Source organism: Eublepharis macularius, chromosome 13 (assembly GCF_028583425.1).
Source record: "Eublepharis macularius isolate TG4126 chromosome 13, MPM_Emac_v1.0, whole genome shotgun sequence".
Classification (NCBI taxonomy): domain Eukaryota; kingdom Metazoa; phylum Chordata; class Lepidosauria; order Squamata; family Eublepharidae; genus Eublepharis; species Eublepharis macularius.
This window is the reverse complement of record NC_072802.1, coordinates 43,869,072-43,892,531: the sequence shown is the minus strand read 5'-3', so window position 1 is coordinate 43,892,531 and position 23,460 is coordinate 43,869,072. Positions and strand designations below refer to the sequence as shown.

The 23,460-nt window shown below is 45.8% G+C and overlaps 1 protein-coding gene across 4 annotated transcripts; it reads left to right on the top strand.

The window, feature by feature from the left end:
- Positions 1 to 220: 220 nt before the first annotated feature.
- Positions 221 to 23,460, top strand: SLC7A3 (solute carrier family 7 member 3). 4 transcript variants are annotated; one of them, XM_054996787.1, is made up of 12 exons: positions 221 to 256; positions 14,170 to 14,578; positions 16,367 to 16,525; positions 16,820 to 17,000; positions 17,410 to 17,522; positions 18,061 to 18,283; positions 18,457 to 18,596; positions 18,688 to 18,790; positions 18,954 to 19,165; positions 19,563 to 19,729; positions 21,001 to 21,109; positions 22,844 to 23,460. In XM_054996787.1, exons 2-12 carry the CDS (start codon positions 14,209 to 14,211, stop codon positions 22,972 to 22,974), a joined length of 1,908 nt encoding a protein of 635 aa, XP_054852762.1. In that variant the 5' UTR covers positions 221 to 256; positions 14,170 to 14,208; the 3' UTR covers positions 22,975 to 23,460. The 4 variants fall into 4 exon arrangements, with proteins under 4 accessions (XP_054852762.1, XP_054852765.1, XP_054852764.1 ...); XM_054996790.1 differs by lacking the exon at positions 221 to 256 and adding an exon at positions 4,736 to 4,786; XM_054996789.1 differs by lacking the exon at positions 221 to 256 and adding an exon at positions 10,884 to 10,933.

Sequence of the window (23,460 nt, the reverse complement as noted above, 5' to 3'; positions counted from 1 at the left end):
GGAGGCTAGAAAATCGACACGTGTCAGCTTGGGCTCTAGATTTCGTGCGGATACCGGGAACAGGACTTTGCGGCTCCGGAGCCAGGTTTGGGGCTCCCCCTGCAACCTCCCTCGAAGTGCGAAGCTGCTTGGCTCGCCCAGAGGAGGGCGCTTTGTAGAAACGCCTTCTCGGCTTCCGATCCGCCGGCCTCCCGCGCTCCGCTCAGTCATTTGCTGTCTAGTTGGAGGAAACAGCGGAGCTGCGCGCGTTTGGCGGGTGAGAAGCGAGTACAGTGGAACCGGACTCGGTACCGGGTTGGTGGGGGTGGGGGGTGTAACGCCGAGCGAGGCAGGCAGACAAGCAGGCAGAAGGATCGCGCCCCCTTGCAAGCGGAGCTCCTGATTGCGTCAGCCCTGGTCAAACTCACTCCCCCCTCCTCCGGCATACCTTTCAGAGCTGCGCGTCAGGCAGAAGTTCAGCCGGTGAAGGGAGGGAAAGCTTTGCCTGTTGAATCTGCGCTGCGAACTTGTGGGCGCTTCTTGCGTAAGCGTCCCTTAAGCTGTGCTCTTTAGCCCTCCGCGTGAGAACGCAGGCGGTAGAGAGGAAGGTGCTCTGCGAGCGCTCAGATGCCCTTCGGGGTTTGGGGGCTGAGTCTGGTCCAGGGCGGGGAGGGGAGCAAGGGAAAATCGCCTGAGGTCGCAAGGAATGCATAGGGACGCCTCTTGGACAAGGAAGATTATGGTTTGGGTAGCTGTTTCTGTCTGCTGGAGACGGGTATCCTTCCACATTTGCTCCTCGTAGAGAGATCTGTGAATTCCCTATTGGAAGGGAAGACAGGCACGCGTGGATCGCTGGTTGACCAGAGGATACCTTTGGGGGTGGAGTGGGGGAAAGGAGAGGGTGGTGTAGCTCCTACCTCGAAGCTGAGCTGGTTCCCGGAAGGGAGGCTGGCATGTACTTGGCTTTGGCCAAGTCAGTTGCGTGGATCTCAGTCACTCGTCTAGGTTGTGATCTTTCCTCTAACGCCCTTCTCTCTCAGTTTGGGAAAGGCTTGGGGCATTCTCTTCACCCAGTATCTTGCTGCCTTCCCTGATCAGATCTGAGGCAGCTTCTATTGACTCAGTCTCTCAGACATCCCTTGTCGATTTCTTGCTCTGGTAAGTAAACAAAAGGGAGGGGGGAACCCTAACCTGTATCCAAAACAGCTTTTGGTACTGGTTGGCGCATCTGATTGTAATAGTTAGGCCAGTCAGAGGCATTTTGTTGTCCCAGAAGAGGAGCAAATGCTAGCTTTTGCCTCGCATCCCCTTCTGCCTTGTGTCTGTGCAATCTAGATACTGAAAAGTGCTTTCCTGTTACCCTCTCCTTCAGCCCAGAGTTGGAATGTAGGACAGAGCCAGTGCGATGTTATGGTTGAGAAGAGGATTTTATCTGAGATACCGGTCAGAGTGGCAGGCACTTTGCACACATGGGAAGTTGTTAGCAGTCAAAATTCCTCTGCAGATTTTAATTTGTCCCTTGTCCGTGTCTATGGTGATATTCCTCAGACTCTATTGGTGGAGGGTACCTCTTCAGGGTTTTTGTTTCCTTTATCTGTATTTGGAACAGGACATGCAACAAGAATAGGTGCCTCCAGAACAGGGAGTGGCACAGTGGGGTGCTGGAGCCTGTTTAAAGGGAGCCCACAGCGCAAGTTGTAGGAGCCCCACCCTGCCTGTTTCCTGCTATTGTTACCTGTGGGCACCTCAGGCTGTGGGATCCAGGAGGTGGGGAGAGTTGCCTCCCCACGTCTAGCATATCCGGACCATGTATGCATGTGTGTCTGTCTTCCTTTCCTCCTGCACAAGCATGTTGTAGGGTGCGCAGGAGGTAAAGAGAAGCACTTCGCAAGCAGGAGAAAGGGGGATTGTACACAATGCTGCCTGGGCACCAATCGACTGAGGAGGAGAGCTGGTTACGTCAGAAACGATGCCTGCTGCTGGATGGCTTGCCTTCTGCTTTCTGCTCTCCCTAGAATACCACTGTAGTTAAGAGCTTGACAGTAATCAGACAGTGGCTCTGGAAAACAGCCAGGCCCTCCTTTCTCCTATCTGGCTCCCTCTGATTTGAGGCTGCACAATTTTTCTTGCTGCTCTGTTTTCATTCTTATCCTGTTTTGCAGACATGGACTGACCACTTCTCCTGTTGGGGGCAGAGTCCAAGAGCATGCTCACCCAAACACCCTCTTGAGTTGAATAGAACCTTCAAAGTGCTTTTGCCTCAGTGAGCACAGTTCAGCTATTCTGTTTGTGTTCATGCCCGTGCTTCAGATGAATGCAGCTCTCTTGTCACTGACTGAGAAGGCACAGAGTCCTTTCAGGGAACATGCTGTGCCCCTCCTTGCTTCTGAACTGTGTGAATTATCTTCCAGACTAGGACCTGCCCCATCCTTTCCCAATGTGCCTGGGGCCACTGTGGTGTTGAAGACCACTGTCTCTCTGCAAAGCAGAGTGAACAGAAAGAGCCCCGGGGGTATCTTTACCTGGTTTCCTTGTAAGCTCAGACATGCACTGCTAATAACCCCAGTAGACCAATGCACCTGAATCTGTTTTGTTCTTATGCATTCAGGCTCAGACATGAAGGGGGAATTAGTTAAGAACTGGACAGGAGTTAGTACTTGATTTGCCACTTTCCTGAAGGAGTCTGCCAAGGAGAGTGCTGAGAGTATTTGGATGGAGAGGGCTGCCAAAGAAATGAAGGATCCAGGGCTTTCCCAGCTGAGAATAGCAACATAGCATAGATGCCATCCCATGCATTGGGAAGCTTGACCTGCTTGTTTGAATGATATGCAAGCTGTTTGATCTTCCAGAGATACTATGTAGTATACAGAGATAGTGTGCAGCAGGAGGGGCTGTGGCTCAGTGGCAGAGCATCTGCTTTGCATGGAACAATCCCAGGTTCAGTCCCCAGCTGCCAACTCCAGTTTAAAAGGATCAGGTACTGGGTGATGTGAAAGACCTCTGCCTGAGACCCCAGAGAGCTGCTGCAAGTCAGAGTAGACAATAATGTTCCTGAATAGACCAATAGCTTGACTCAGTATAAGGTTGCTTCATGTGCATACTTGCTCTCTTTGTGCAGCAAGCATGCTGTGGTCTGCCGTCAGCTGGTCAATTGTGGGACTGATGGTTAGCCCAAAGGACACAGCTGACTTCTTGGAGGTGGGGAGAGCCATTTCAATTCTGCCAAGTGTTAGTCTGCAGTGAGTCTACCAGGTTTTAATGGCCCAAATGATGAAAGAGAACCATGTTTTCATGTGCAGATGATACAGACTCTTCTTTTTTCTCAGATCTTTTCTGTGGCACTCAGTTTCAGATGTCCTTTACATCTAATATTAAATCAGACTTCATTAGCATGGCATCTGAGATTAGTTTAGGTTTCCAGGTGTTGGCTATATTGGTCTGAATTCCTTCAAAGCTGCAGAAAAGTAGATAGAGTTGCCTTAGGAGAGATCCCTTCCAAGAATGCCTGGGGGAGGATAGGAGACAAATCTTTTATGATTTTTATTTTTGTTTCTTGAATGTACATAGCACTGTAGAGAGTAAAATAAGCACTGTAGAGAGTAAAAAATGGAGAAAATGGCAGGTTCCTGTTCCAAGGAGATTACAGTTTAAGAGCTGAGAGCAGGGGAAATGACAGAGAATGAACATATTCAAATATAAATATACATACTTGTTTAGTTTCAGGTTGAGGTGAGCAATAAGGCTTTTTATCCCCTTGCAGAGCCTGTAAAATAATTCTAGCTTGGCTCCTGGCTAATCTGGGGAATGGATCCCTCAGATGGGTAAAGGCAAGGTGACAGCCCTTTTACAAGAGGGCAAGCAGAGAAGAGCCTGCAAGTGGGCATTCCAGAGGCTCAGGCATTGACTCCCAATATTGCAAAGATAGGACCACCTAATGGAATTTAATGAAAGAAGGGGGGCGGGGAGAACACTGTATGCTGCCCTGAGTTTTGGAAGAAGGGCAGGATAAAAATGTGTGAGGTAGATTAACTGGGATTGCTCTCAGTGCTCTGACCAAAGTTGCATTCACTTCCTGTCAGCTACTGATCCTTAATGCCATGTTACTCTGAAGGTGGTAAGCCATCCCTAGAGTTCACATGACCCTCTTGTGAATCCCACAAACCACCATTTGAGGATCGCTGAGCTTGGAGATGTTGGCATGTCACTACTCTGAGAGGGATTTCCCCCTCTTTAAATCCTTCTCTTACTGGTCAAGGCGAGGTGAGGTGGGAGAGTTGGGTGGGAGTGGGGCAGCTACGTGGGGAACAGCAACAGATGGAGGAGGCAGTAGCTTTTCCTCTTCAGTGACTTGGCTGATGCAATTGGCTTTCTCTGCTTCTGCTCTGCTTCAACTGTCCAGGACTTTTACCCCCGTCAATTCACGCATAGGTGACTCTGTCGAAGGCACCTTTGCTCTTTACCCATCACTCAGCAGAGCGCCACGGTTTCTGTGAGTCAGTCCTGCTGTCATTTACAAAGTGTGAATTGTCGAGGTGATGCCCCAGTCTATCATAGATGTCAAGCAGACATATGCTGGGCGTCTAAGCTTATTTTGCTGTCCTTGTTTTGATATTTCAGGTAGTGAGAAGGGTCCAGTCTTGTCTTTTCTACTGCTGGGGGATTCTGCCTTTCAGTTGAGAACATGTGGCCCAGGTTCCTTCACAGAGTGGAAGCCCAAAGGTGGAATGCTGAGGGCATCCTTGAGGCACCAGCTTCCCTCAGAGCAGCAATTTCCAGCTGTACTTTTACTGTAGCTGTTCTCCCAAAGGTGCATGTCATTATCTAATGAGTTTTGCCTCATGAATTCTCACAGTCATGAGGAGACCTCCCCCCTGCTTTGTCTGCTTCTCCCTCATAATGGGCGGTGTGAGCTGCAGAATAAGTGACATTGCTCATGGCCAGCTTGTTATTTTTGATTGTGTTCCAGAGCAGGCTTAGTGCAATGAAAACAAACCAACTCAAAAGTACTTTTTTAAAAAGTGGGGGAGGGGAGTCTTTCTTGTGTCTTTTGCTGTTTGATGGAACTACGTAATAGCAGAAAGGGTCCTGCATTGACCGTCCTGTGTTTCTAACTGTACTGCTTTCATGTGATGACAATTCTTTATCCACTTCTGGGCAGTTGTCAGGATACTAAGAGAGGTTCCCAGCACAGGGGCAAATATCCAAGGGTGGTGGCAAGCTATCATAGGGTTTTTCCAACAGCCTGCCTTCCAAGGTTGGGGTGGGGGGGTTGGAGAGAATAGTTAACAGCTTCCTACCCTAGTCTCCTGGCCGGGGCTGCGTGCCAGTGACAGAACCTTGCTGGAGGGACTGGGAAGGAAATGTTACAAGCTCTTGTTGCTGCTATGAATACAGAAGCATTTGCAGTGGCAATGGAGCATCCAGATGAGTTTTCCCCACACTTTTTCTTGCCTCAGCTCCCTGTGGCTGCTATCCCCCACCCCATTCCCCTTCCTGTACCAACAGAGGACTATTTTTTTTAAAAAAAGGTAACTGTTAGATCATTATAGCATTATCATGATCTGCTGTCACAATCTCCCCCCAGCTTTTAATGAAAACTGGGAATTCAGAGGAGCTAGTAGACTCTGGCTATGGATGACTATAGCACTATAGTGCTCTAGTGGTTATAGATTTTTTTAAAAACCTGCAAATAGCCCTTAGGTAGTATGGCAGGAAAATAGCAACCATGAGAAGGAAAGTGGTGTGGCTGGGGGCAGATAATCCACACTTTCCTACCCAGACTGATACTTATATACACCGTGCTTGTCTTCCAACAATGGGAGAAAAGTTGGTTTGGGAAGAATGTGCCATGAATAGAGAGAGGACGATTGCAACCTCAATGTCATGCAGATACTCCAAGAAAGGCACAGCAGTTTGGCAGCCAAAGCAATGATAAAGCTCTGTGTAGAAGCAGCCTTCTTCAGAACCAGAGGGAAACCATGTTGGTTCTGCCCCCAAATGTTTTCTTTGTTCTTCTGACCTCTTTCTAACAAGCAGGACATCTTGGCTGAAATGCAGATTCCACCATCAGCTTTCCTGTGTTGTGGTTAGAACCCTGGCCCACCCTGGCTTCAAAGTCTTTTCAGACAAAACATAGATAAACTTAACATTTTCTTCCTGATTTATTTTTGTTTAATTTATTGATTTAATCATATCAGTGTCCTGCCCTTCTTCCATTATGGATTAGCAGTGTGCACGGGATGGTGGGTGCCCCAAGTAGTTTCCCATTCAGGCACTGATCAAATTCAGGTCTGCTTACCTTCTGCAGATTAGCTGCATCATGTGTTTCCCAACTATTGGACTGATGGTAATGATCCAGAGAGCAATGTGTAATGCATTTCAAATCATATTTTGGTCTTGACTTCTCCACCTAGTTGATAGTTGTGGTCACTGTGGAGAACATGCTGGGATTGGCCCAAACTTCTATAAACTGAAGACAGCTACCCATTCCTAATATATCCAAGACGTTTTACAAACCCCAAAAGCACGTTTTTATAAATTAGGTGTCTTAAGTTGGTGCTCTTTGTGGCTTCTTAGCTTTGCACTTCTATAGAAATGCTGGCTTCTTAAAGAATTAGCAAAACATGAGAGAGAGTCTTAAGGCAGAATACTGCATTTTAGTGACCAGTTGACAATGTACTACTGCACCCCTCTCTGGCCCACCCAGCCGTTCTCTCTCTTTCTTCCACATTGATTGAAATCCTCTGCTCTTCAACTGCTTACTTTGGAGAAGGAATCCAGAATGGCCTACCTTCACTTCTACAAAATTGTAATTCTTATAGCTGCTTACCAGCAGCTTAGATACTTACCACACGGCTAGGCAAAACTGAACGAAATGGCAGTCCAGTAACACCTTGAAGACTGACAAAATTTTCCAGGGTATAAGCTGTTATGAGTCAAAACTCACTGTGTTAGATACAAATGAAAAGGTGAATTTATGTCTGTAAAGTGAGATAACTGCTTACTTGGATGATGCTATATTACACAGGAGTAATATCTCTTATTTTGGATGGAGTATTCATCATCACCCTTGAATCCAGATCCTAGATGAGCAACTAGGTACCTGTCCCTTAAAATCCAATTCTGTTCAAATTAAGTAACTTTAATCATATAAGACAAAACTTCAGGCTTTTGCTGTCTCAAGAAGATTTATAATCCCCAAACCCAAGTGTATCCTTACTTAAATTTCCATTACAGGCCTGCTTCTCATAAGCAGCTGTTGGGATAGTAAATGTGTGTTTGGACTATATCTCTTCACCCTACAAGTGGGGGGGGGGTATGGATACCTTCATAGGAAAAATTCCCCATTTGTAGAAAACTAGGCTGTTTTCACACTACTTATCTGCTCCTGGAACATTGCGAAACATCGTGCAAAAACCATGGAAGATAGCTTCTTCTCGTGAGTTTTGCACGGCATCGCGCAAAACTCACGAGAAGACGCTATCTTCCGCGGTTTTTGCGCAATGTTTCACAATGTTCCGGGAGCAGGTAAGCAGTGTGAAAATGGCCCTAGTGTTGCTTGAGGGAATATTTTTTTACGCAGAAGGATTCAGATTCTATCACCTGCAATCTGAAGAGGCGATAGACCAAGAAAAGGTTTACTGCCTTGTCTTCTGCAGTGTGCACAGTACTATTCATTGGCTTTCTGGGATCTAGTAGAATAGTCTGAGATTAGCTAAAGGAAGAGAAACATAATAATGAGGGAGGGTGGCAACTTCTTGTTTCTGCCAGTCACAAGCAGTGCTTACCCCCTCCAGGCTTTCCCTTATCCAGCAGTAACCTAGGCTGCATTGTGTAGGAGCTGGTGCAGCTCTTTAGTTGGGACTGAGACCAGGCAAACTTGACCTTCCCTGGCTCTCCCTTCTGCCGAAGTGAGAGTTATTATCTATTAATAGAATTAGATGAGGGTTGAAAGGCATTATTATCTTCCATACTGAAGTGAAAATGTGGGCTCAAATTGCGTTCCCAAGATGGAAATGTTTAATTACATGCTTTGCCAACTTAGTTTCTAGCTTCTGTCAATTGTGATGGTAGACCCTAGCACTGATTACAGTGCTTGGGTGTTTGCACTTTCTCCCCATGAGCTTTGCTGTGTCAATTCACGTCCCTCTGGCCAGAGCTTTGTGTATGGAGGATCCCAGGAGTTGCTAAGATACTTTATTGTGGGTGAGGTCCTCTTAAGAGCTGGTAGAAAAACTGGTTTCAGTGGCCTTAGACTGGAGTAACTCTTAGGATTGCACTGTAAGATAGCCATACTGCTAATGCCATCTCCTCACCTAACTTACTTTTTTTTTAAAAAGTGTGTGGTCCCCAAACAAGTTCTCTATAATGCTTATAGCTCTTTGAAGAAAAGTTAACTAAACCGGTTAACACCGTAAGTGATTTCAATTAACTATTTACACATTTACAAAGGCATCAGTTTCCTATTAACAAAATCCAATAATGTTTAGTCTTTAAATTAACAATTTACTATAACTGCAAGTATCCCTGCTATTTAGGATAGAACTTTCTGAAGAGCAAACAAACAGACACAAATTCTGGTCACATTCTGCTCAGCAAAGCCACCCTTTGCCCAGGTCCCCTGTCTTGACTTGGCTTGGGCATTAGTAATCAGGTTCATTAATTTCCTCAAATCTGGTTTCTTTCATTCTTCTCTTGCTATTTTTGCACTGCTTCCTGGACCATGCTGTGCCTGGATCCAAAGTGCAGATGTAAGGCCCTGGCTAGATCTGGGTAACTTTGCTTCTTAACAGGGGTAGCTTCTGTTGGGCCATCAAGGCTGGTCACTTAGGCTGGCTAACAGCAATACCTCAGTCAGCCCAATACAGGGTGTGATCTCAATCTGAGGCAAATAGGTTGTTCAATTACTATTGCCTACATAATTTGTATTCTAGATTAGCCCAGTGAAGAAGCCTTCCTCTTTACACCAAGGCCCAGCAAGGGAGGTAGAGGGTGTATGTGTGTGTAAGGAGTAAGTACACTTTAACATATCCAGAAGTTTAGGAGAGTCTGACTGGGCTATAAAGCCCAGTAACATATGGTCTGTATAATTTCAGAAATTATATATATTTCTTTCATGGATTGTGAGTTTGTATGTGTGGGATGGAATTGTTTGGGGAGAGATGTTGCAAGTTTAAGAGATTCAGCTAAATGGGGTTGGATTCAAAGGCCTTCATGGGGCACACCACAGGTGAGGAAACCTGGCCTTGTTTGTGGCTCTAGCCAACAGCTGATCCGCTCCTCCTTCCCCAATCCAAGCTACTTGTTTCCAGTGCTGGCTGCCATCCTTGCTTTTTTCCTGCACTGGCTCTCCCTTGAACACATGTGAGGTAAACAAAGATTACAAGGATTTATTTTCCATCCACACAGATGCAGCTGATTTCTCTCCAAGCCACTCCATGCTCACGAAAGCTCATACCACAAATTTTGTTAGTCTTATAGGTGCTACTGGACTCTTGCTCTTCTCTACTTGTGAGGTAAGTTAGGCTAAGTGACTGGTCTGAGGTCAGTGAGTTTCATGGCCTGAGTGAGCATTTTAACCTGTGTCTCCCCAGGTCTAGTCCAGCATCCCAATCACTACATCACACTAAGTGTAAGCTAGAGTTGCCATCCTCCAGTTGAGGCTGGAGATCTTCTGGAATTACAACTTATCAAGGGTGAACTCTATGTCATTATAGCGTTCTCAAGTCCCTCCCTTCCCAAACCCCATCCTCTCCAGGCTCCACCCCAAATTTCCAGGAACTTCCCAGACTGCAGTTGACAACCCTTGGTAAGTTGATGAAATCCTGGGCTGATAGAGCCTGTGCATTCTGGGCTGCTTTCTTTAACTTTCAGATGCAGCTTCTGTAAACTACTTTTGTTGTGCTTTTCTATTCATTGTTTCATTTCATGAAAGAAAAAGATTTATATAAGCCTATTTGGATCCCCATTGGGGAGAGAAATGGGGTATAAATGAAGTAAATAAATGAACATTTCTCCAGCACACTCCTAATTTGACCTGAGCTACATCTGCATTTCTAGGCTATGCTTCACAGTACAAGGAGTACTGGAGTGTGGTTACAAAATACAGGCTTTGTATAACTTTTTTTTTGCTAATTGCTCAGATTAAAGCTTCTACATCTTTGATAAACAGTGGGCTCAGACTTCTAAGCGGGTGGATTTTCCTGCATCCTGAATGCTTTTCTGTTACTCCTGAGCGGTGCTACTGTCAAGAGCCCTTCTCTTCCTCTTTCCCTTTCCTGTCTCTTTTGCAAAAATTCTTGCTCTCTGGAAGTCCTGTTCTGCCTTACCCTGTTATTTCATAGCATTGAGGGCTTGCACCTGGAGAGCCCCCTTTCCAAGCTCTCCATTGTACACTGCTTGGAGCAGATGAGTGGCAGCATTTTTTCTGAGCCCTGAATCTTTGGCTGATAGCACGCAACCAGTTGCACTCTAGGCGTGAGGACAGTGCTTCTAATAAAATACTCACCTATGTGTTGCTCTTTTTGGGTCTGTTTAGGTTGCAACACCATCAGTCAGGGAAGCTAACACCTATGTTCAGTGTAATCTAATAGTTGCTCAAGCATCCCCCTTCCATGTTGGTGTTCTGCACCAGGCAGAAGCATATATTTTTCAGTCCAGCACCCCAGGGTGCATGACTTGCCAGTAAATCTTATATTGGTGTCTTGATATGTTTGCTGTTGCACTAAAAGACCTTCTAAGCAGCTTAGCCATACCATCGCCATGTCTCTAATGCGGAATATGCAGCTTGGCATTTGCCCCTCCCCGTAAGCAGGTTCTTGGCAGAGCCATGGCGCCCCTCCCTAGTAAAACTTCCAATCCCCTGTGACGACAGCAGGGGCCTCCTGTCTGATGGATCAACACTGGAAGGGTTTGTAACGCAAGAGATTTCCAAGTCCAGAGCACGGCAGGGCAGGTTTGCCTTTTGTCCCTCTTTTTGCTGAAGAGAATGTTGAGCATGTGTGAGATTGAAAGGACTGCAGAAAGGGGGAAAAACAATCCAAAGCTGCTGGCTTTTGAAAAATGCTGTTGCACTAGACTGTGTGATCTCAGAGGCTCTGGATGAGCTTGAGGGGGTCAGAAAGAGTTGCCCTAGTTTGTTTGTGTTGCTGTTCTCTGTTCCCCTTGCTTGGCAACTTCTGGTGTTGTGTAAGTGCTTTGGTTTGTGGAAGGAAGCAGCCTAGAGTAAAAACTTCATGCTGCTGCTTGTGTAGACAGTTTCTAATGGTGGTTCTTTCAACAGTTTGTTCTGCCAGGCTCCAGGCCTGGGAAAAAATGTGTTTCCCAGGAGAGTGTGAGAGATTCTCTTCTGCTCGGCTAAAAGCAGAAATTTGCTTTCTTTTGTGGCTCGTCCATCACTTTCTCCATTGGTCTGGAGCCTGAGGCAGCTGTACATGACGCTGTGCGTGTGATTCCCGGGCTCGGCTGTATGTGTGTGCTGTTTCCTGCTTCTGAAGGGAATTCTGACTCTCACAAACTCTGGAAACTCCCAGAAAAAAATCTCTACATACATCATTCCTCAGCCTGTGGAAATGTAGTGGGAGATTATTGATTGAGGGTTCTCTGTCCAGTCTTCTGCAAATCAGCTCCTTGCTAAAGCTTCAGCTTCTCTTTGGTTTAAGTCCTTTTTTGTGTCTGAAGAGAGAGAGAAATAACAACATGCTAACTAGAACTTAATCCAAATTAATATAGAAACATTTCTTTCCCTAGACTGTTGGTTTTTGATATTTGAAGTGTGTTCCTGTAATTTAATTTCTGCATTTAGCCGGTGTTGCTCCTCCAATCTCATTTGCCTACTATAGAGCTATTAAGGACAGGAGAGTACCCTTTTGTCATTAGCTAGCTGATTATTTTCTCCCCTGTCCTTACAATTTTGGGCACCTTCACAGTATACTCCCCGCCCCCCCTTGCCAATTGCCAAGGCACCTGACAGCAAAAGGAGGAGACAGCCATTAATCTCCATATATTAGTGCTGCAGAAAGAGGAAATGAGTAGGTCTTTGTTTTGCTGTGTCCTCTGACAGTATTATCAGTCAACTTGATGGACTGGCTGGGACCTTTATCGATTCCATGAGCCAGACTAGATGATGGAGGTCATTTGGAAGTAACAGGAATTCTTAGTTGGCAGATCATATAGGATTTGTATCTGGTGGGAGGACAATCATTTTATTAATTTAAAAAGTTACACCCTGATCTTAAAGCAATAATTTAAAAAGTAATGCACATTCAAATTCTAGCAGTATTACAAAAAAAAATAGAATTACTGTTAAGCATAAAATAAAAATATGTATAATATTTTACGTATACCCCACTTTTCTCACCAGCGACGATCTGAAGCAGCTTGTCACTTAGTTCTCTCTTTACCTTGTCTTGTAAGGTAGGTTAGGCTGAGAGAGTGTTATGGGCCCAAAGTCACCCAGCAAGCTTCTATGACAGCAGGGTTTGAACTCAATTGCCCCAGTTCCTAGTTCAAAACCCTTTAGCCACTATGCCATGCCAGCTCACATTGTTAAAAGTGTAGGTGGCAAAGAGTCAGTTGCTGATGCTGTGCAAGAACTGTCTTCAGGCAACCAGACAGGGGTGCTGCTGCACCTGAAAGGAAGGAAGTCCTTTTTTTCTTCTTTCAAGTCCGTAGTGCATCACAACTTAACATAGGGATGTGTGGGCACTTGGGGGATAGTAAGTCTGGAGAGCTTCTTTGCAAAGTGATTATGCCTTATGGTCAGGTATGAAGTTTTGCCTCTTAGGATTCATTTTTGTTTTCATTCTGTTGCCTTTAGTTCAGGTTCTGTACCTCAACATGTGCATTCTATACCCTTCATTACCATGCACCTGATAAAACAGGCTCTGGCTTCTGGATGCCTATAGCCATGTCTATGCCCTTGCTGTGGCTCCAGGATCCAGCCACCAATGATGGTATTTGGGGCTCAGTTGGGCTCAGTTTCCGGGCTTGCCTTTTGCTTCCTCTTGAAATGCCTTGTGGAAATAAGGTGGGACAACAAGCTTCACTTCTGAATGTAGGTGAATCCTGCTCGATCTGAGGCTGCATGTCTTTATTGACAATTGTCATTCATCTACTTGCTTGTGTCCAGAAAAGATTGCTTGCAGACGGGCAAGCAGTGTTTATAAATGAGACGTGAGCAGATTCCCTCTTTCTCCTGGGTGTTGATATGCCATCATTGACTGACATTGGCCTGTGTGAGCAGGTGAGCCCGGAAAACTTTTTCCTTTCATTTTAGTGGATGTTTTGGTAGTTTTTTCTTGTTTTTCTGTTTTGGTAGTTTTATCTTGTTTTAATAAACTGGGATGCGCTATTTTGTCTCCGGCATCACATGCCATATTTAATGCTGATGTAAGGTGTTGTAGCCTGGCCTGCAGCCTAGTTTTTCAGAGGAAAGTTTGTTCTAGTGTCAGTCTAAAGTTTGTTTAAACTGGTTAATCGCTGAAGATGGCTTCCTGACATTTTATCCAATGAATGACTTGTGCAAACACAGTTATCCTGAGATTTGCTTTGTGCTAATATTAGTGAACATCTGCAGCAGGCGTGAAGGTAATGTATAACCCCAGCCTGTTTGGGCCTAATCTGTTCTCTTGCCGCTTCTAACGGCAAAATACTTTGGGGCTGACACTGTTACATGGCATTAGACAAAACCTTCTGCAGGCCCTCTCTGAAATAAAGCCTTAGCTTGTCAGAGGCATGGTGAAATCTAGATTTCTTTCTTTTCTTTTTTTATGATGGCATTAAATCAACAAATATCAAGCTGGTAGACTGTGAGCTGAAGTCTGTCATTCCATAACTTGTGGGAGGGCCGTTTAAAAACGCCAGTTTATAAATTAGATTTTGGGGAAACTAGATGTGGCATTGTACTTTGGAGCCAGTATTGCCAGTGTGCTTGCTTCTGTGCCCCTGAACCTTTCTCACCCTATCTGCAAAGAAGCTTGCCCAGAAGGCTTGCCCTAATTTTCAGCCTTTGGAAAAGGAGCAGTGAAACACTGCCATGGGGATTCTCTAAATTCCAAGTAGCAGAGGTTCTTAGCTTGCTGGGCTTAGTATTAGTTTAGTATTGTGTTTGGGTTAGTCCCGCTAAATCCCCAAATCCTTGTTGCAGTCTCTGCATTGCTGGCTGACATGCTATAATATGTTGTCTTCTAGATATTTCGGAGTCGTCAGGCATTGCCGATAAGTAGCAAGATGCTGGAGAAAACCATGAAGAGCTTTGGCAAGAAGTTGATCCGGCGACGTGTGGTAGATCTCAGCTCAGAAGAGACCCGTTTTGCCCGCTGCCTCTCCACCCTGGACCTGATAGCTCTTGGTGTGGGTAGCACCCTCGGGGCCGGTGTCTATGTCTTAGCTGGGGAAGTGGCCATGGAGCAAGCAGGCCCTTCCATTGTGCTCTGTTTCTTCATTGCGGCTGTCTCATCGGTGCTAGCTGGGCTATGCTATGCAGAGTTTGGAGCCAGAGTTCCGAAGGCCGGTTCTGCCTATCTCTACAGCTTTGTGACCGTTGGGGAGATCTGGGCTTTCACCACAGGATGGAATCTTATCCTCTCTTATGTGATAGGTACATGCCATTTGATTCAGAGCTGGGAGGGAGGAACTTCAGTTTGTTCATGATGGCAGAATGCATTACTGACACAACCGAGGGCTTGTTTGCTGCTTTGTACTGAAGAAACATCATTGTTGGGTTTCTTCAACAGGTTAAGCCTCTCTTGAATTGGGGATCCCAGACTAGATTTTTTATTTATAACTTCAAACAACAACCACCATTCAGCCATTGCTGTATGAGATATGGCATACAAATACTTTGAATAATTGTCTCCTATTTGTTTAATTGACTTCACCTTCTCCTCAGCGGGGACCCAATATGACTTACATTGTTCTTGTTGCCTTTATTTTATCCTCACAGCAACACTGTGAGGTAGGTTAGACTGAGATTGACTGTCCCTAGGTCACCCAGCAAGCTTCTAGGGCAGAGTGGGGATTCAAACCTGGGTCTCCTAGATCCTTGTCCAATAGCGTAACCACACCACCACACTGGCTCTTGAACACTATCCATCACAATTTGTCACATCTCAAGAAAAACAGGAGGGTATTTAGGTTTTATATTCTTGATTTTCAGTTGTGATGTTTTTAATTATCATTTATGAGCCATCTAGAGCCACAAGGAAAGGTGGGAATATAAACATTCTCGCTCTCTCACTGTTCATGTTGTTGCTGCTCCAAATCACAACAAAAAGCTTTTCCAGGCCTAGTCATAATTCTTGGAATTGTCACTTCTCCTCAGCAGAGCTTCTTTGTGTGAGGCCAGTTCCTGATGCTCTTGGTTCAAAGTGAAGTGCAGAAGGTTCTTTCCAAGTCATTCCTGCCAATCTTTTGGCTCCCAAGGCTGCCCTGTGCAATAGTCCTTTCCCATTTGCATCAAGGCCCCCTGTGTGTGGGTGTATGGTAGCTCCATATGAAACCCTCTTGATTCATATAACTGGAGAATGAGGAAGAGGGTGGGTATCTGGGGTGGGCAGGGCTATGCAGAATCTGGCTTTGGCTCTACCTGGGCAGTCCTCACAGCCCAGGGCTGTAAAAAGAGGCCTTCCTCCAGAAGTCAGGGCTAGCACTGTTCACTTGAGTCACTCTGAAGTAGTTTTGTTAGTTTATTCCATTTTTAGCCTACCCTCTCCACAAGCAGGCTCAAGGTGGGCTACAACAATGATAATCGCATACAAAATATGAAAGACGTATATGACTATATATATATATAGTATATATATATGATCTATAAATATTGGGAAACCTGAATAATCTGGAATACCAGTATTTATGCTCTTCCCAAAATCTGAATTCTAAAAATACAGATTTTTTTTCCCAGGTGCACATCCCTTGTTACATCCTTCAAAGCCCAATTTCCATTGATTTTGCAGGGTGTAACTCTGCCTAGGATTACACTGTAAAATCTTTTAAAATGTGGAAATAAAACATAACTAAGGTCTTTTTAAAAACAGCTTTAAATAATGTTCAGAACTGGCAAGCTAGTTAAAGGTTAGAGCTTACAAGATCCCTACACATAGCTTCTTTGACATTTTAGATGCACTCTGTGGAAACTAATGAGATTTTCTTAGCCTGTTCTTCAAGCTAGCTTTGAACTGTTTCACAAATCAAGAACTCCACTGCAGGCTGTTTTCTGGGGAAGTCTGTTGTGTGTTGATTGGGAACGGATGTGTGCACAGCCGATAGGTTAGGACTAGTCTTCCAGCTTTGGTTTCTCTACAGGCTCTTCTCTAGCTCTTGGGTAGTGTTGATAAGGCATCTGTGGTATTTCCTTGAATAAATGAAGGATTCTTTGGTTGATTGCCAGGTACAGCAAGTGTCGCTCGTGCCTGGAGCTCTGCCTTCGACAACATCATTGGTAACCACATCTCCACTTTCTTCCGGAATAACACTGCCCTGCATTTGGAGAATGTGCTGGCTGAATATCCTGACTTCTTTGCCCTCTTCCTGGTGTTGCTGCTCACAGGTGGGATGATCCTAAGGTGGCAAAGCTACTCTCCCTTGCAAAAGCCCACAAGCTGCAGAACTTAAGCTGAGCAGAACTTACCTCTAGATTGGCTGTTCAGTGCCAGAACTACCCCAAAGGCATGTGAAATGAATAATAATAATAAACCCAACTAGCCAGCCCTGGCTGGTCAGGCTTTCCAGAGGAGTGGGCAGGCATGTTCAAGAATGCATGCCCTCCAGCGCCATTCTATTTTAAAGGAGCTGGTGTGTCCCCCTGCCTCCCCTGAGCTCCTCTTGTCTCCTCCCCCTTCAGGCTTGCTAGCATTTGGTGTCAGTGAATCTGCACTAGTGAACAAAATCTTCACTGCAATCAACCTGCTGGTCCTCAGCTTTGTCATCATCTCTGGCTTTGTGAAGGGGGATGTCAAGAATTGGAGTGTGTCAAAGGAATATTATCAGAACCGTTCCCACGAAGCTCTGAAGTCTGGAATCAAGTAAGACACCATCTCCCTAAGGGGGTCAACTTCTTGGCTCACGGTTCCAAGTTGATTGCTCTTATTCAGCTGTGGAGCAAGGCCAGCAGAAACTTGCTACCTGAGGATTAACACCTGGCTGCTCAGCGCAAGCCAGCCTCAGTCACCAGTTTTTCTTAACATGCTGCATAGCGGAGAAAGACATGGAGCAATAGATTGGTGAAGAAAGGGGAAGCAGCTAAGGGCACTAGTTGGGAGATGGCCAGAGGTCAGCTGTTGAGGAACCAGAGCTGGAGGGGAATATTTAACAGTCATGTCACCATGCAGTGTCTATCCCCTCCTGGAGAAAATGACCTCTCACTAGCTGGTTTAGCTCCTCTGAATGTGGTTACAGGCCTCCTCTCTCTTCCTCCTTCCTTCTCTCTTTCAGGGCTGGCGATTTTGGTGCAGGTGGCTTTTTCCCTTTTGGTTTTCAGGGGGTCCTCTCTGGCGCTGCCACTTGTTTTTACGCCTTTGTTGGATTTGATTGCATTGCAACAACAGGTAAGGCAGGGAAGGCAGGCAGAAATCTGCTTACATGCTCCCCTCCTCACAGTGCCACAGAGCACTTTAGCATGGAAGGGGGCATTTCATGGATAAGTATAGCGGCTGTGTACACAAACGCATTCTCATGGGATCCCTGCTCAGCCTGAGGGTGTGGTGGTGGCTGCTCTTCTGTGCCTGTGGAGTTCCTCATGGAAGGCATCTTCCTGTGTTCTGGGAAATGAGTCATTATCCATGCAACCCAGTGACACAGATGGCTGCTTTGCCTGGGAGCTCTGAGGACTTCTTTGCACAGAAGAGTTCTCATGTAGAGCAATAGTCATCTACCCAGGCAGTAGATTCAGAGTGCAAAATAATGATAACAAAAAACTCGCATTGCGCATTCTCACATTTAAAAGAAAAACTGCATTTCCTGCCCAGAATAGCTGTTTTTTAATTGGGGTTGTTCAAGTCTTTTCCTTTTCTCGGATATTGTATGGGAGGGCTGATTTCATTGGAATCTCGTCCTGGCCGTTCTCACCTGCCCCCTTTTCCTCAGGTGAGGAGGCTCGCAACCCCCAGCGCTCCATCCCCATTGGCATCATTGTGTCCCTCCTCATCTGTTTCGTGGCTTACTTTGGGGTTTCTGCTGCCTTGACCCTGATGGTGCCCTATTTTCTGGTGAACAAGGACAGCCCCCTGCCAGAAGCCTTCAAGGACGTGGGGTGGGAGCCTGCCCGCTATGTCGTGGCCATCGGCTCGTTATGTGCCCTCTCTGCAAGGTAAGGTCTAGGTGGGAAAGAGGAGGCAGAGCTAGGATAAGATTTGTTTCTGCCATTGATCCACCCCAGCGAAGCAGAGACAGGTGCCGTGTGTGCTGCAGTTTGTACTGCTGGCTATCCAAAGCCTCTTCCCATGTCCAGGTGCTGACCATCTCTCTTCCTGCTCAATGCAGTTTACTTGGCTCTATGTTCCCAATGCCACGAGTGATATATGCTATGGCTGAAGATGGGCTCCTCTTTAAGTCGCTGTCCCGGGTACACAGTCGTACTAAGACTCCCCTGGTGGCTACAGTTGTGTCGGGTATCATTTCTGGTAAGGATATTTTGCCAAGAGATCTCTTTCCCACCCCCCCATCCAAGCAGTGAGTTAGACTAGGTCTCATGGAAATTTTGTTCTCTTGCAGCTTTGATGGCATTTGTCTTTGAGCTGAAGGACCTCGTGAACCTCATGTCAATTGGAACACTGTTGGCATATTCCTTGGTAGCTGTTTGTGTACTCATTCTCAGGTTGGTGCATGGGCACTTTGAACAACTACTGATACAGAGTACTCAAAGCCACATCAAAACACTGTCATGTCCTGGCCTGTTGGGGTCCTTGATCTCCATGGCTGGTGGAGGCTCTTTTAGCATAAAAGATGGATTGTCTTAATGCCTTTGGTTTTACTGATAGATACCAGCCTGAGATGGTCAGCTCTTCCAAGGATCTGGAGATGTTGGAGGTGAATGGAAGTGAAGAAGAGAAGGTGATCATGAATTTGTCAACCGGCAGTAATCAGACTACACTCAAAGAGAAGTTCACCTTTGGGAGCCTTTTCTGCCCTTCTGGGGATACTCCAACTCACATTTCAGGACGCATTGTCTACATCAGCACCACAATTGTCTGTAAGTGCTTGGGACAGAACTTGGGTGTTTTAGGTAACCTGGGATTTAAAGCTTGCATTGGAAGACACCTCCTCAACAGTGTTCCTGAGACCAGAAATGTTTCAAAAGTTCTAGTTAAGTTGGGGAGGTAGATGTCTGACAGCACTTGATCAACTGGGCACAAAGGACTACTGCAGTCTTTCTTGGAAGGGCCCAAACATCCTTTCTGGATGCCAGGAAAGGAATGAGTCTAGCTCAGTAGCAGATCTGAAATGCTACAAGTTGGTTTGCAGTTCTGCCTCTGACACCTCATGTTAGATGACTCCTGGGAAATGCCATAGAGAGGTTCTGCTAGGTTTAGATCATGTCATTGCCCATGCCCCCAATATCAATAGATGCTTCATTGTTTTTATTACAGCTATCGTAATCACTGCCCTGTGTGGGATCCTGGCACAGGAACGGAAAGCGCTCATGAATGGCAACATTGGTTGGGTTGTGCCATGTGTGCTTCTCCTAGCCATTTCTCTAGTTACCACTATTATCATCTGGAGGCAGCCAGAGAGCAAGATGCGCCTTACTTTCAAGGTAAGAGTCAGGGCCAGAAAGCTGCTCATCATGCAGGAACTGTATGTGGCAGAGCGGGGTGTTGTCTAGATCTGGCATGCTGCACTTTGGCACCTTTGGTGCTTGTCATTTGTTGAAGGAATGGTGACACTTCTGCTGTTGCTTCTGAAGGGCTGGGTCTTCTATGCAAATAGCATCCTGCCTTCCAGAATGAACATCTGCCTCACCACTCGTCCTTCGCTTCTCCCAAAATACCTTTGTTGTCTGACTCCCACAGGAGTGGTATGACTCCCAGTCTGCCTTAGCAACTCCCCAGCTCCTTGCAGAAAGGTATCCTTTTCTGCCTCAGGGCAGCCTTTCCAAATCATTAGAGGAAAAAAACCCAAGCTGAATGCTAAGTTGTCCTAGGCAGTCCAGATGACGTTCCACATATTAGTAACCCTGTTGTGTGGAAACACATTTTCCAAGCATTCTGATGGCTATTTTGTGTCACTTGGAAATGCAATTTCCCCACCATCCCCAAATGTAAGTACTTTGTGAATTTTGCAAAGTTTGATAAAACTGGAAAATGCCATTATGCTTTTCCATTAAAAAAACGAGAAAAAACTGTTGCATGAACAATATCATATTGTCAAATTGCATATCGTCAATTCATGGTGACACCCTCCTCCTCCCCCCATCCACAAGGCATTCCAGGCAAGAGATGAGCAGAGATGGTTTGCCATTGCATTCCACCACATAACAACCTCAGTCCTCCATGGTGGTCTCCCATCCAAGTACTGACCAAGGCTGATCCTGCTTAGCTCCCAAGTTCTGACAAGCCCAGGCTAACCTGGGCGAGTCAGGCTACTTATTTGTTGAAATAGGGCTGGATATTTGTGCTGTTGATGCTCTAAGAGCTAGTCTTGAACTATATATAACACCCCTCTCAAATTTTCCCCTGACTTGGATAGCCTAGGTGAGCTTGATCTCGTCAGATCTCAGAAGCTAAGCAGAGTCAGCCTTGGTTAGTAATTGGATGAGAGACCTTCAACGAAGACCTGAGTTGCAGAGGCAAGCAATGGCAAACCACCTATTAGTCTCTTGCCGTGAAAACTCCACCAGGGGCTGCCATAAGTCAGCTATGACTTGAGGGCACACTCTACCACCACCTCCCTTAGATGTTATTGTTTCCCTATTGTCTGTAAAGACCCTCGCTGCAATTCAGTCTAGTTTTTGCATATGCAAGAAAATCTTGTGAGACTATTAGTTTCTCTGAATCCTTGCCTTGAGGGCTTTCTCTTCTTTTCCAGGTGCCAGCCCTGCCACTGCTCCCTCTCTTCAGTATCTTTGTGAATGTCTATCTCATGATGCAGCTGGATGCAGGCACCTGGGCCCGCTTTGCTGTCTGGATGGTTATAGGTAAAGAGATTGATGCTGTATGAAGCATTGTCATGCAGATTTGCTATCAGTAATGGCTGTGGCCTCCCATTGGGGAAAACAAGGAACCCATACAGTGGTATTAGTTTCCTTCTCTGCATGGAGATATTATCTGGGGTGGCTTAGAAGTGTTGCACCTTGAACCAGTAAACAGAGCTTTGGAATTTCAGGTTTCATTTGGTAAGGGAAGACATGCCGCAATCTAGGCAGTGATTCAGGCAGTAATTTGAAGGTGATCCAGAGAAGAAAGCAGGCAGGGGCTGGGTATGATGAGCAAGACAGAACCCAGGGTATGCAGTCAAGATCCAAGCTTGGCCTGAGTCAGAATGATGATGGTAGTTGTTGCTATAGGGGTCAGAGAATAAAAGAAATACAGGTTTGATTTTTCCCGGGCTGGGAAAGAGTTCAGTTTTGGGTGAAGTCAGAAGCAAACCTTCTGATTAATACAGATCGAAGCTCTGGGTGGAGAGGAGGTTGCAAACAGGAGGGGTCTTAAACTTTCTGAATATGAATAGGAGGAGGGTTAGAGACAAGAAAGGTATTGTTAATTGCTTCAGGTTGAGATCATTCTGGGCAGTGGGCAACTGGGGCATGTGCCTCAAGCTCCCCACCAGGGGAGGGTGCTGAGTGCTCTTGACCTTGCCCCTATGTCAGAGAGGAAGAGAACAACAGTAGATTGCTGCCACTCACTTCCAGTGGTGGTAGTGGCTCCCACCTTTCTTGTGTGGGTGAGGGCTACCCTTTGTCTCTTCTGGACTTTTGTCCAGGGCCCCAGAATCACTAAGACTTCCCCTGATTGTGGGGGGTGGGGGGCACTGTCCTTTTGTTAGGAATTACTAAGGCAGATGGCAGAGAATTATTCCCAAAGGCCCCTTGATGATTATTCTAAGCATTTCCATCCAGTCATGGAGTTTGATGGCAGCAAATTAGACCAGTTTCACTCTGGGTTTTCCACTGAGCTGGGCTTTATGTTCTTATATGCTTGCATTTTGGTAAGCTAGTAATGGGTTCTTTATGGTTAAAATTAGATCATGTAGAATAGCCTGTTGCTGCCTTTTCTTCTATCTTCCTCTTCCTTTGTCCTGCAGAAAGCCCAGGTTGGGGCTTGCAGGGCTTTCTTGTGACATGTATAAAGACAAGGTCTTGCTAGTATTTTCTGAAGTTTGTCGGGAAAAAATGGTTCATTACAGAACAAGAGGTAGGGGTTAATTATTTTTAAAAAGCAACATATCTCAGTTCAATCCTTGGGTTCATCTTCAGCTCAAGGAACCTGTGTAATGGGTGCTGAGTGAAAGCTGGTGCCAGTTAGAGGACATAATACTGAACTAGATGGATGCATCCAATATTAGGGTTTGGGGGTTGATCTTTAACACATAATCATGTTAAAGTATGTTAAATATTACTCAACATGAAACATTAATCAACCACCAACTTTCAGCTATGGCTGTCTATCACACACTTCCTCTGAGGAGCTCCAGGAAATCTCCCCCTATCCCTTTTATCATCCCAACAAGCCCTGTGCAATAGTTGATGCAGAGCCAGTGACTCGCCCGACTACCCAGTGGGCTTCATGACTAAACAGGGATTTGAACTCAGGTTTCTCCAACGCTAGTCTGGAACACTAACAGTTTACAGCACACTGACTCTTTGGCATAGCACAATCTAGCGGTATATTATTATCTATATTAAATAAAAGGGGTTTTGTAATCCATGCAGGCTTTGCCATTTACTTCGGTTATGGGATCTGGCACAGCGTCGAAGCACAGCCCACTCGGCGGCCACAGCTGACAGCAAACAAGCCCCTGAATTCTACCAGCTCTGAGTTGAGGCCAGATACGTCCATCTGAAAGGAGGAGGAGAAGGTTCTGCATCTGCCCTGTCACTCTTACCTGTCTCCTGCCCTTCCATATAACAAGCAGGAGAGGGAAAGATCCTGGGCACACTGTTTCCCTTTGCACACTCCAGTAATCCCAAACAAGGTTATCCTGCAGGGAGACAAGGCAAATACCAAGCTGGAGGTGGGGGAAGCAGATGCAAAGAACTGCAGCCCTCTTGCCCTTGGGAAAAGCTGACAGGCAGAGAAACTGCCACATACCCAATGTCTGTATTTATTGTCTGGCCATGTTGGCTAGGGAGTTGCCTTTCTTTTGTGTAAGAAGCATGCATGTGAAGTGGCTGATGGTCAAAAAATGGGTCTCAGTGCTCTTTGGTTGTAAATTTTTGCTTTCCTTTTTTTGTAGAGTTTTTTGTCAGACATATCGGTGTTTTGTATGATTAAAAATCCAAAGGACCTTTTTTTTTTATAAAGGAAGTATGATCTGTCTCACTGCCAA

What these genes read in the sequence shown, in the direction of transcription:
- SLC7A3 (XM_054996786.1), top strand. Translation starts at nt 13,187, where the DNA reads ATGCCATCATTGACTGACATTGGCCTGTGTGAGCAG. An exon ending in ACATTGGCCTGTGTGAGCAG is followed by an intron (nt 13,223 to 14,169) that starts GTGAGCCCGGAA and finishes GTTGTCTTCTAG; the next exon opens with ATATTTCGGAGTCGTCAGGC. An exon ending in TTATGTGCCCTCTCTGCAAG is followed by an intron (nt 18,284 to 18,456) that starts GTAAGGTCTAGG and finishes TGCTCAATGCAG; the next exon opens with TTTACTTGGCTCTATGTTCC.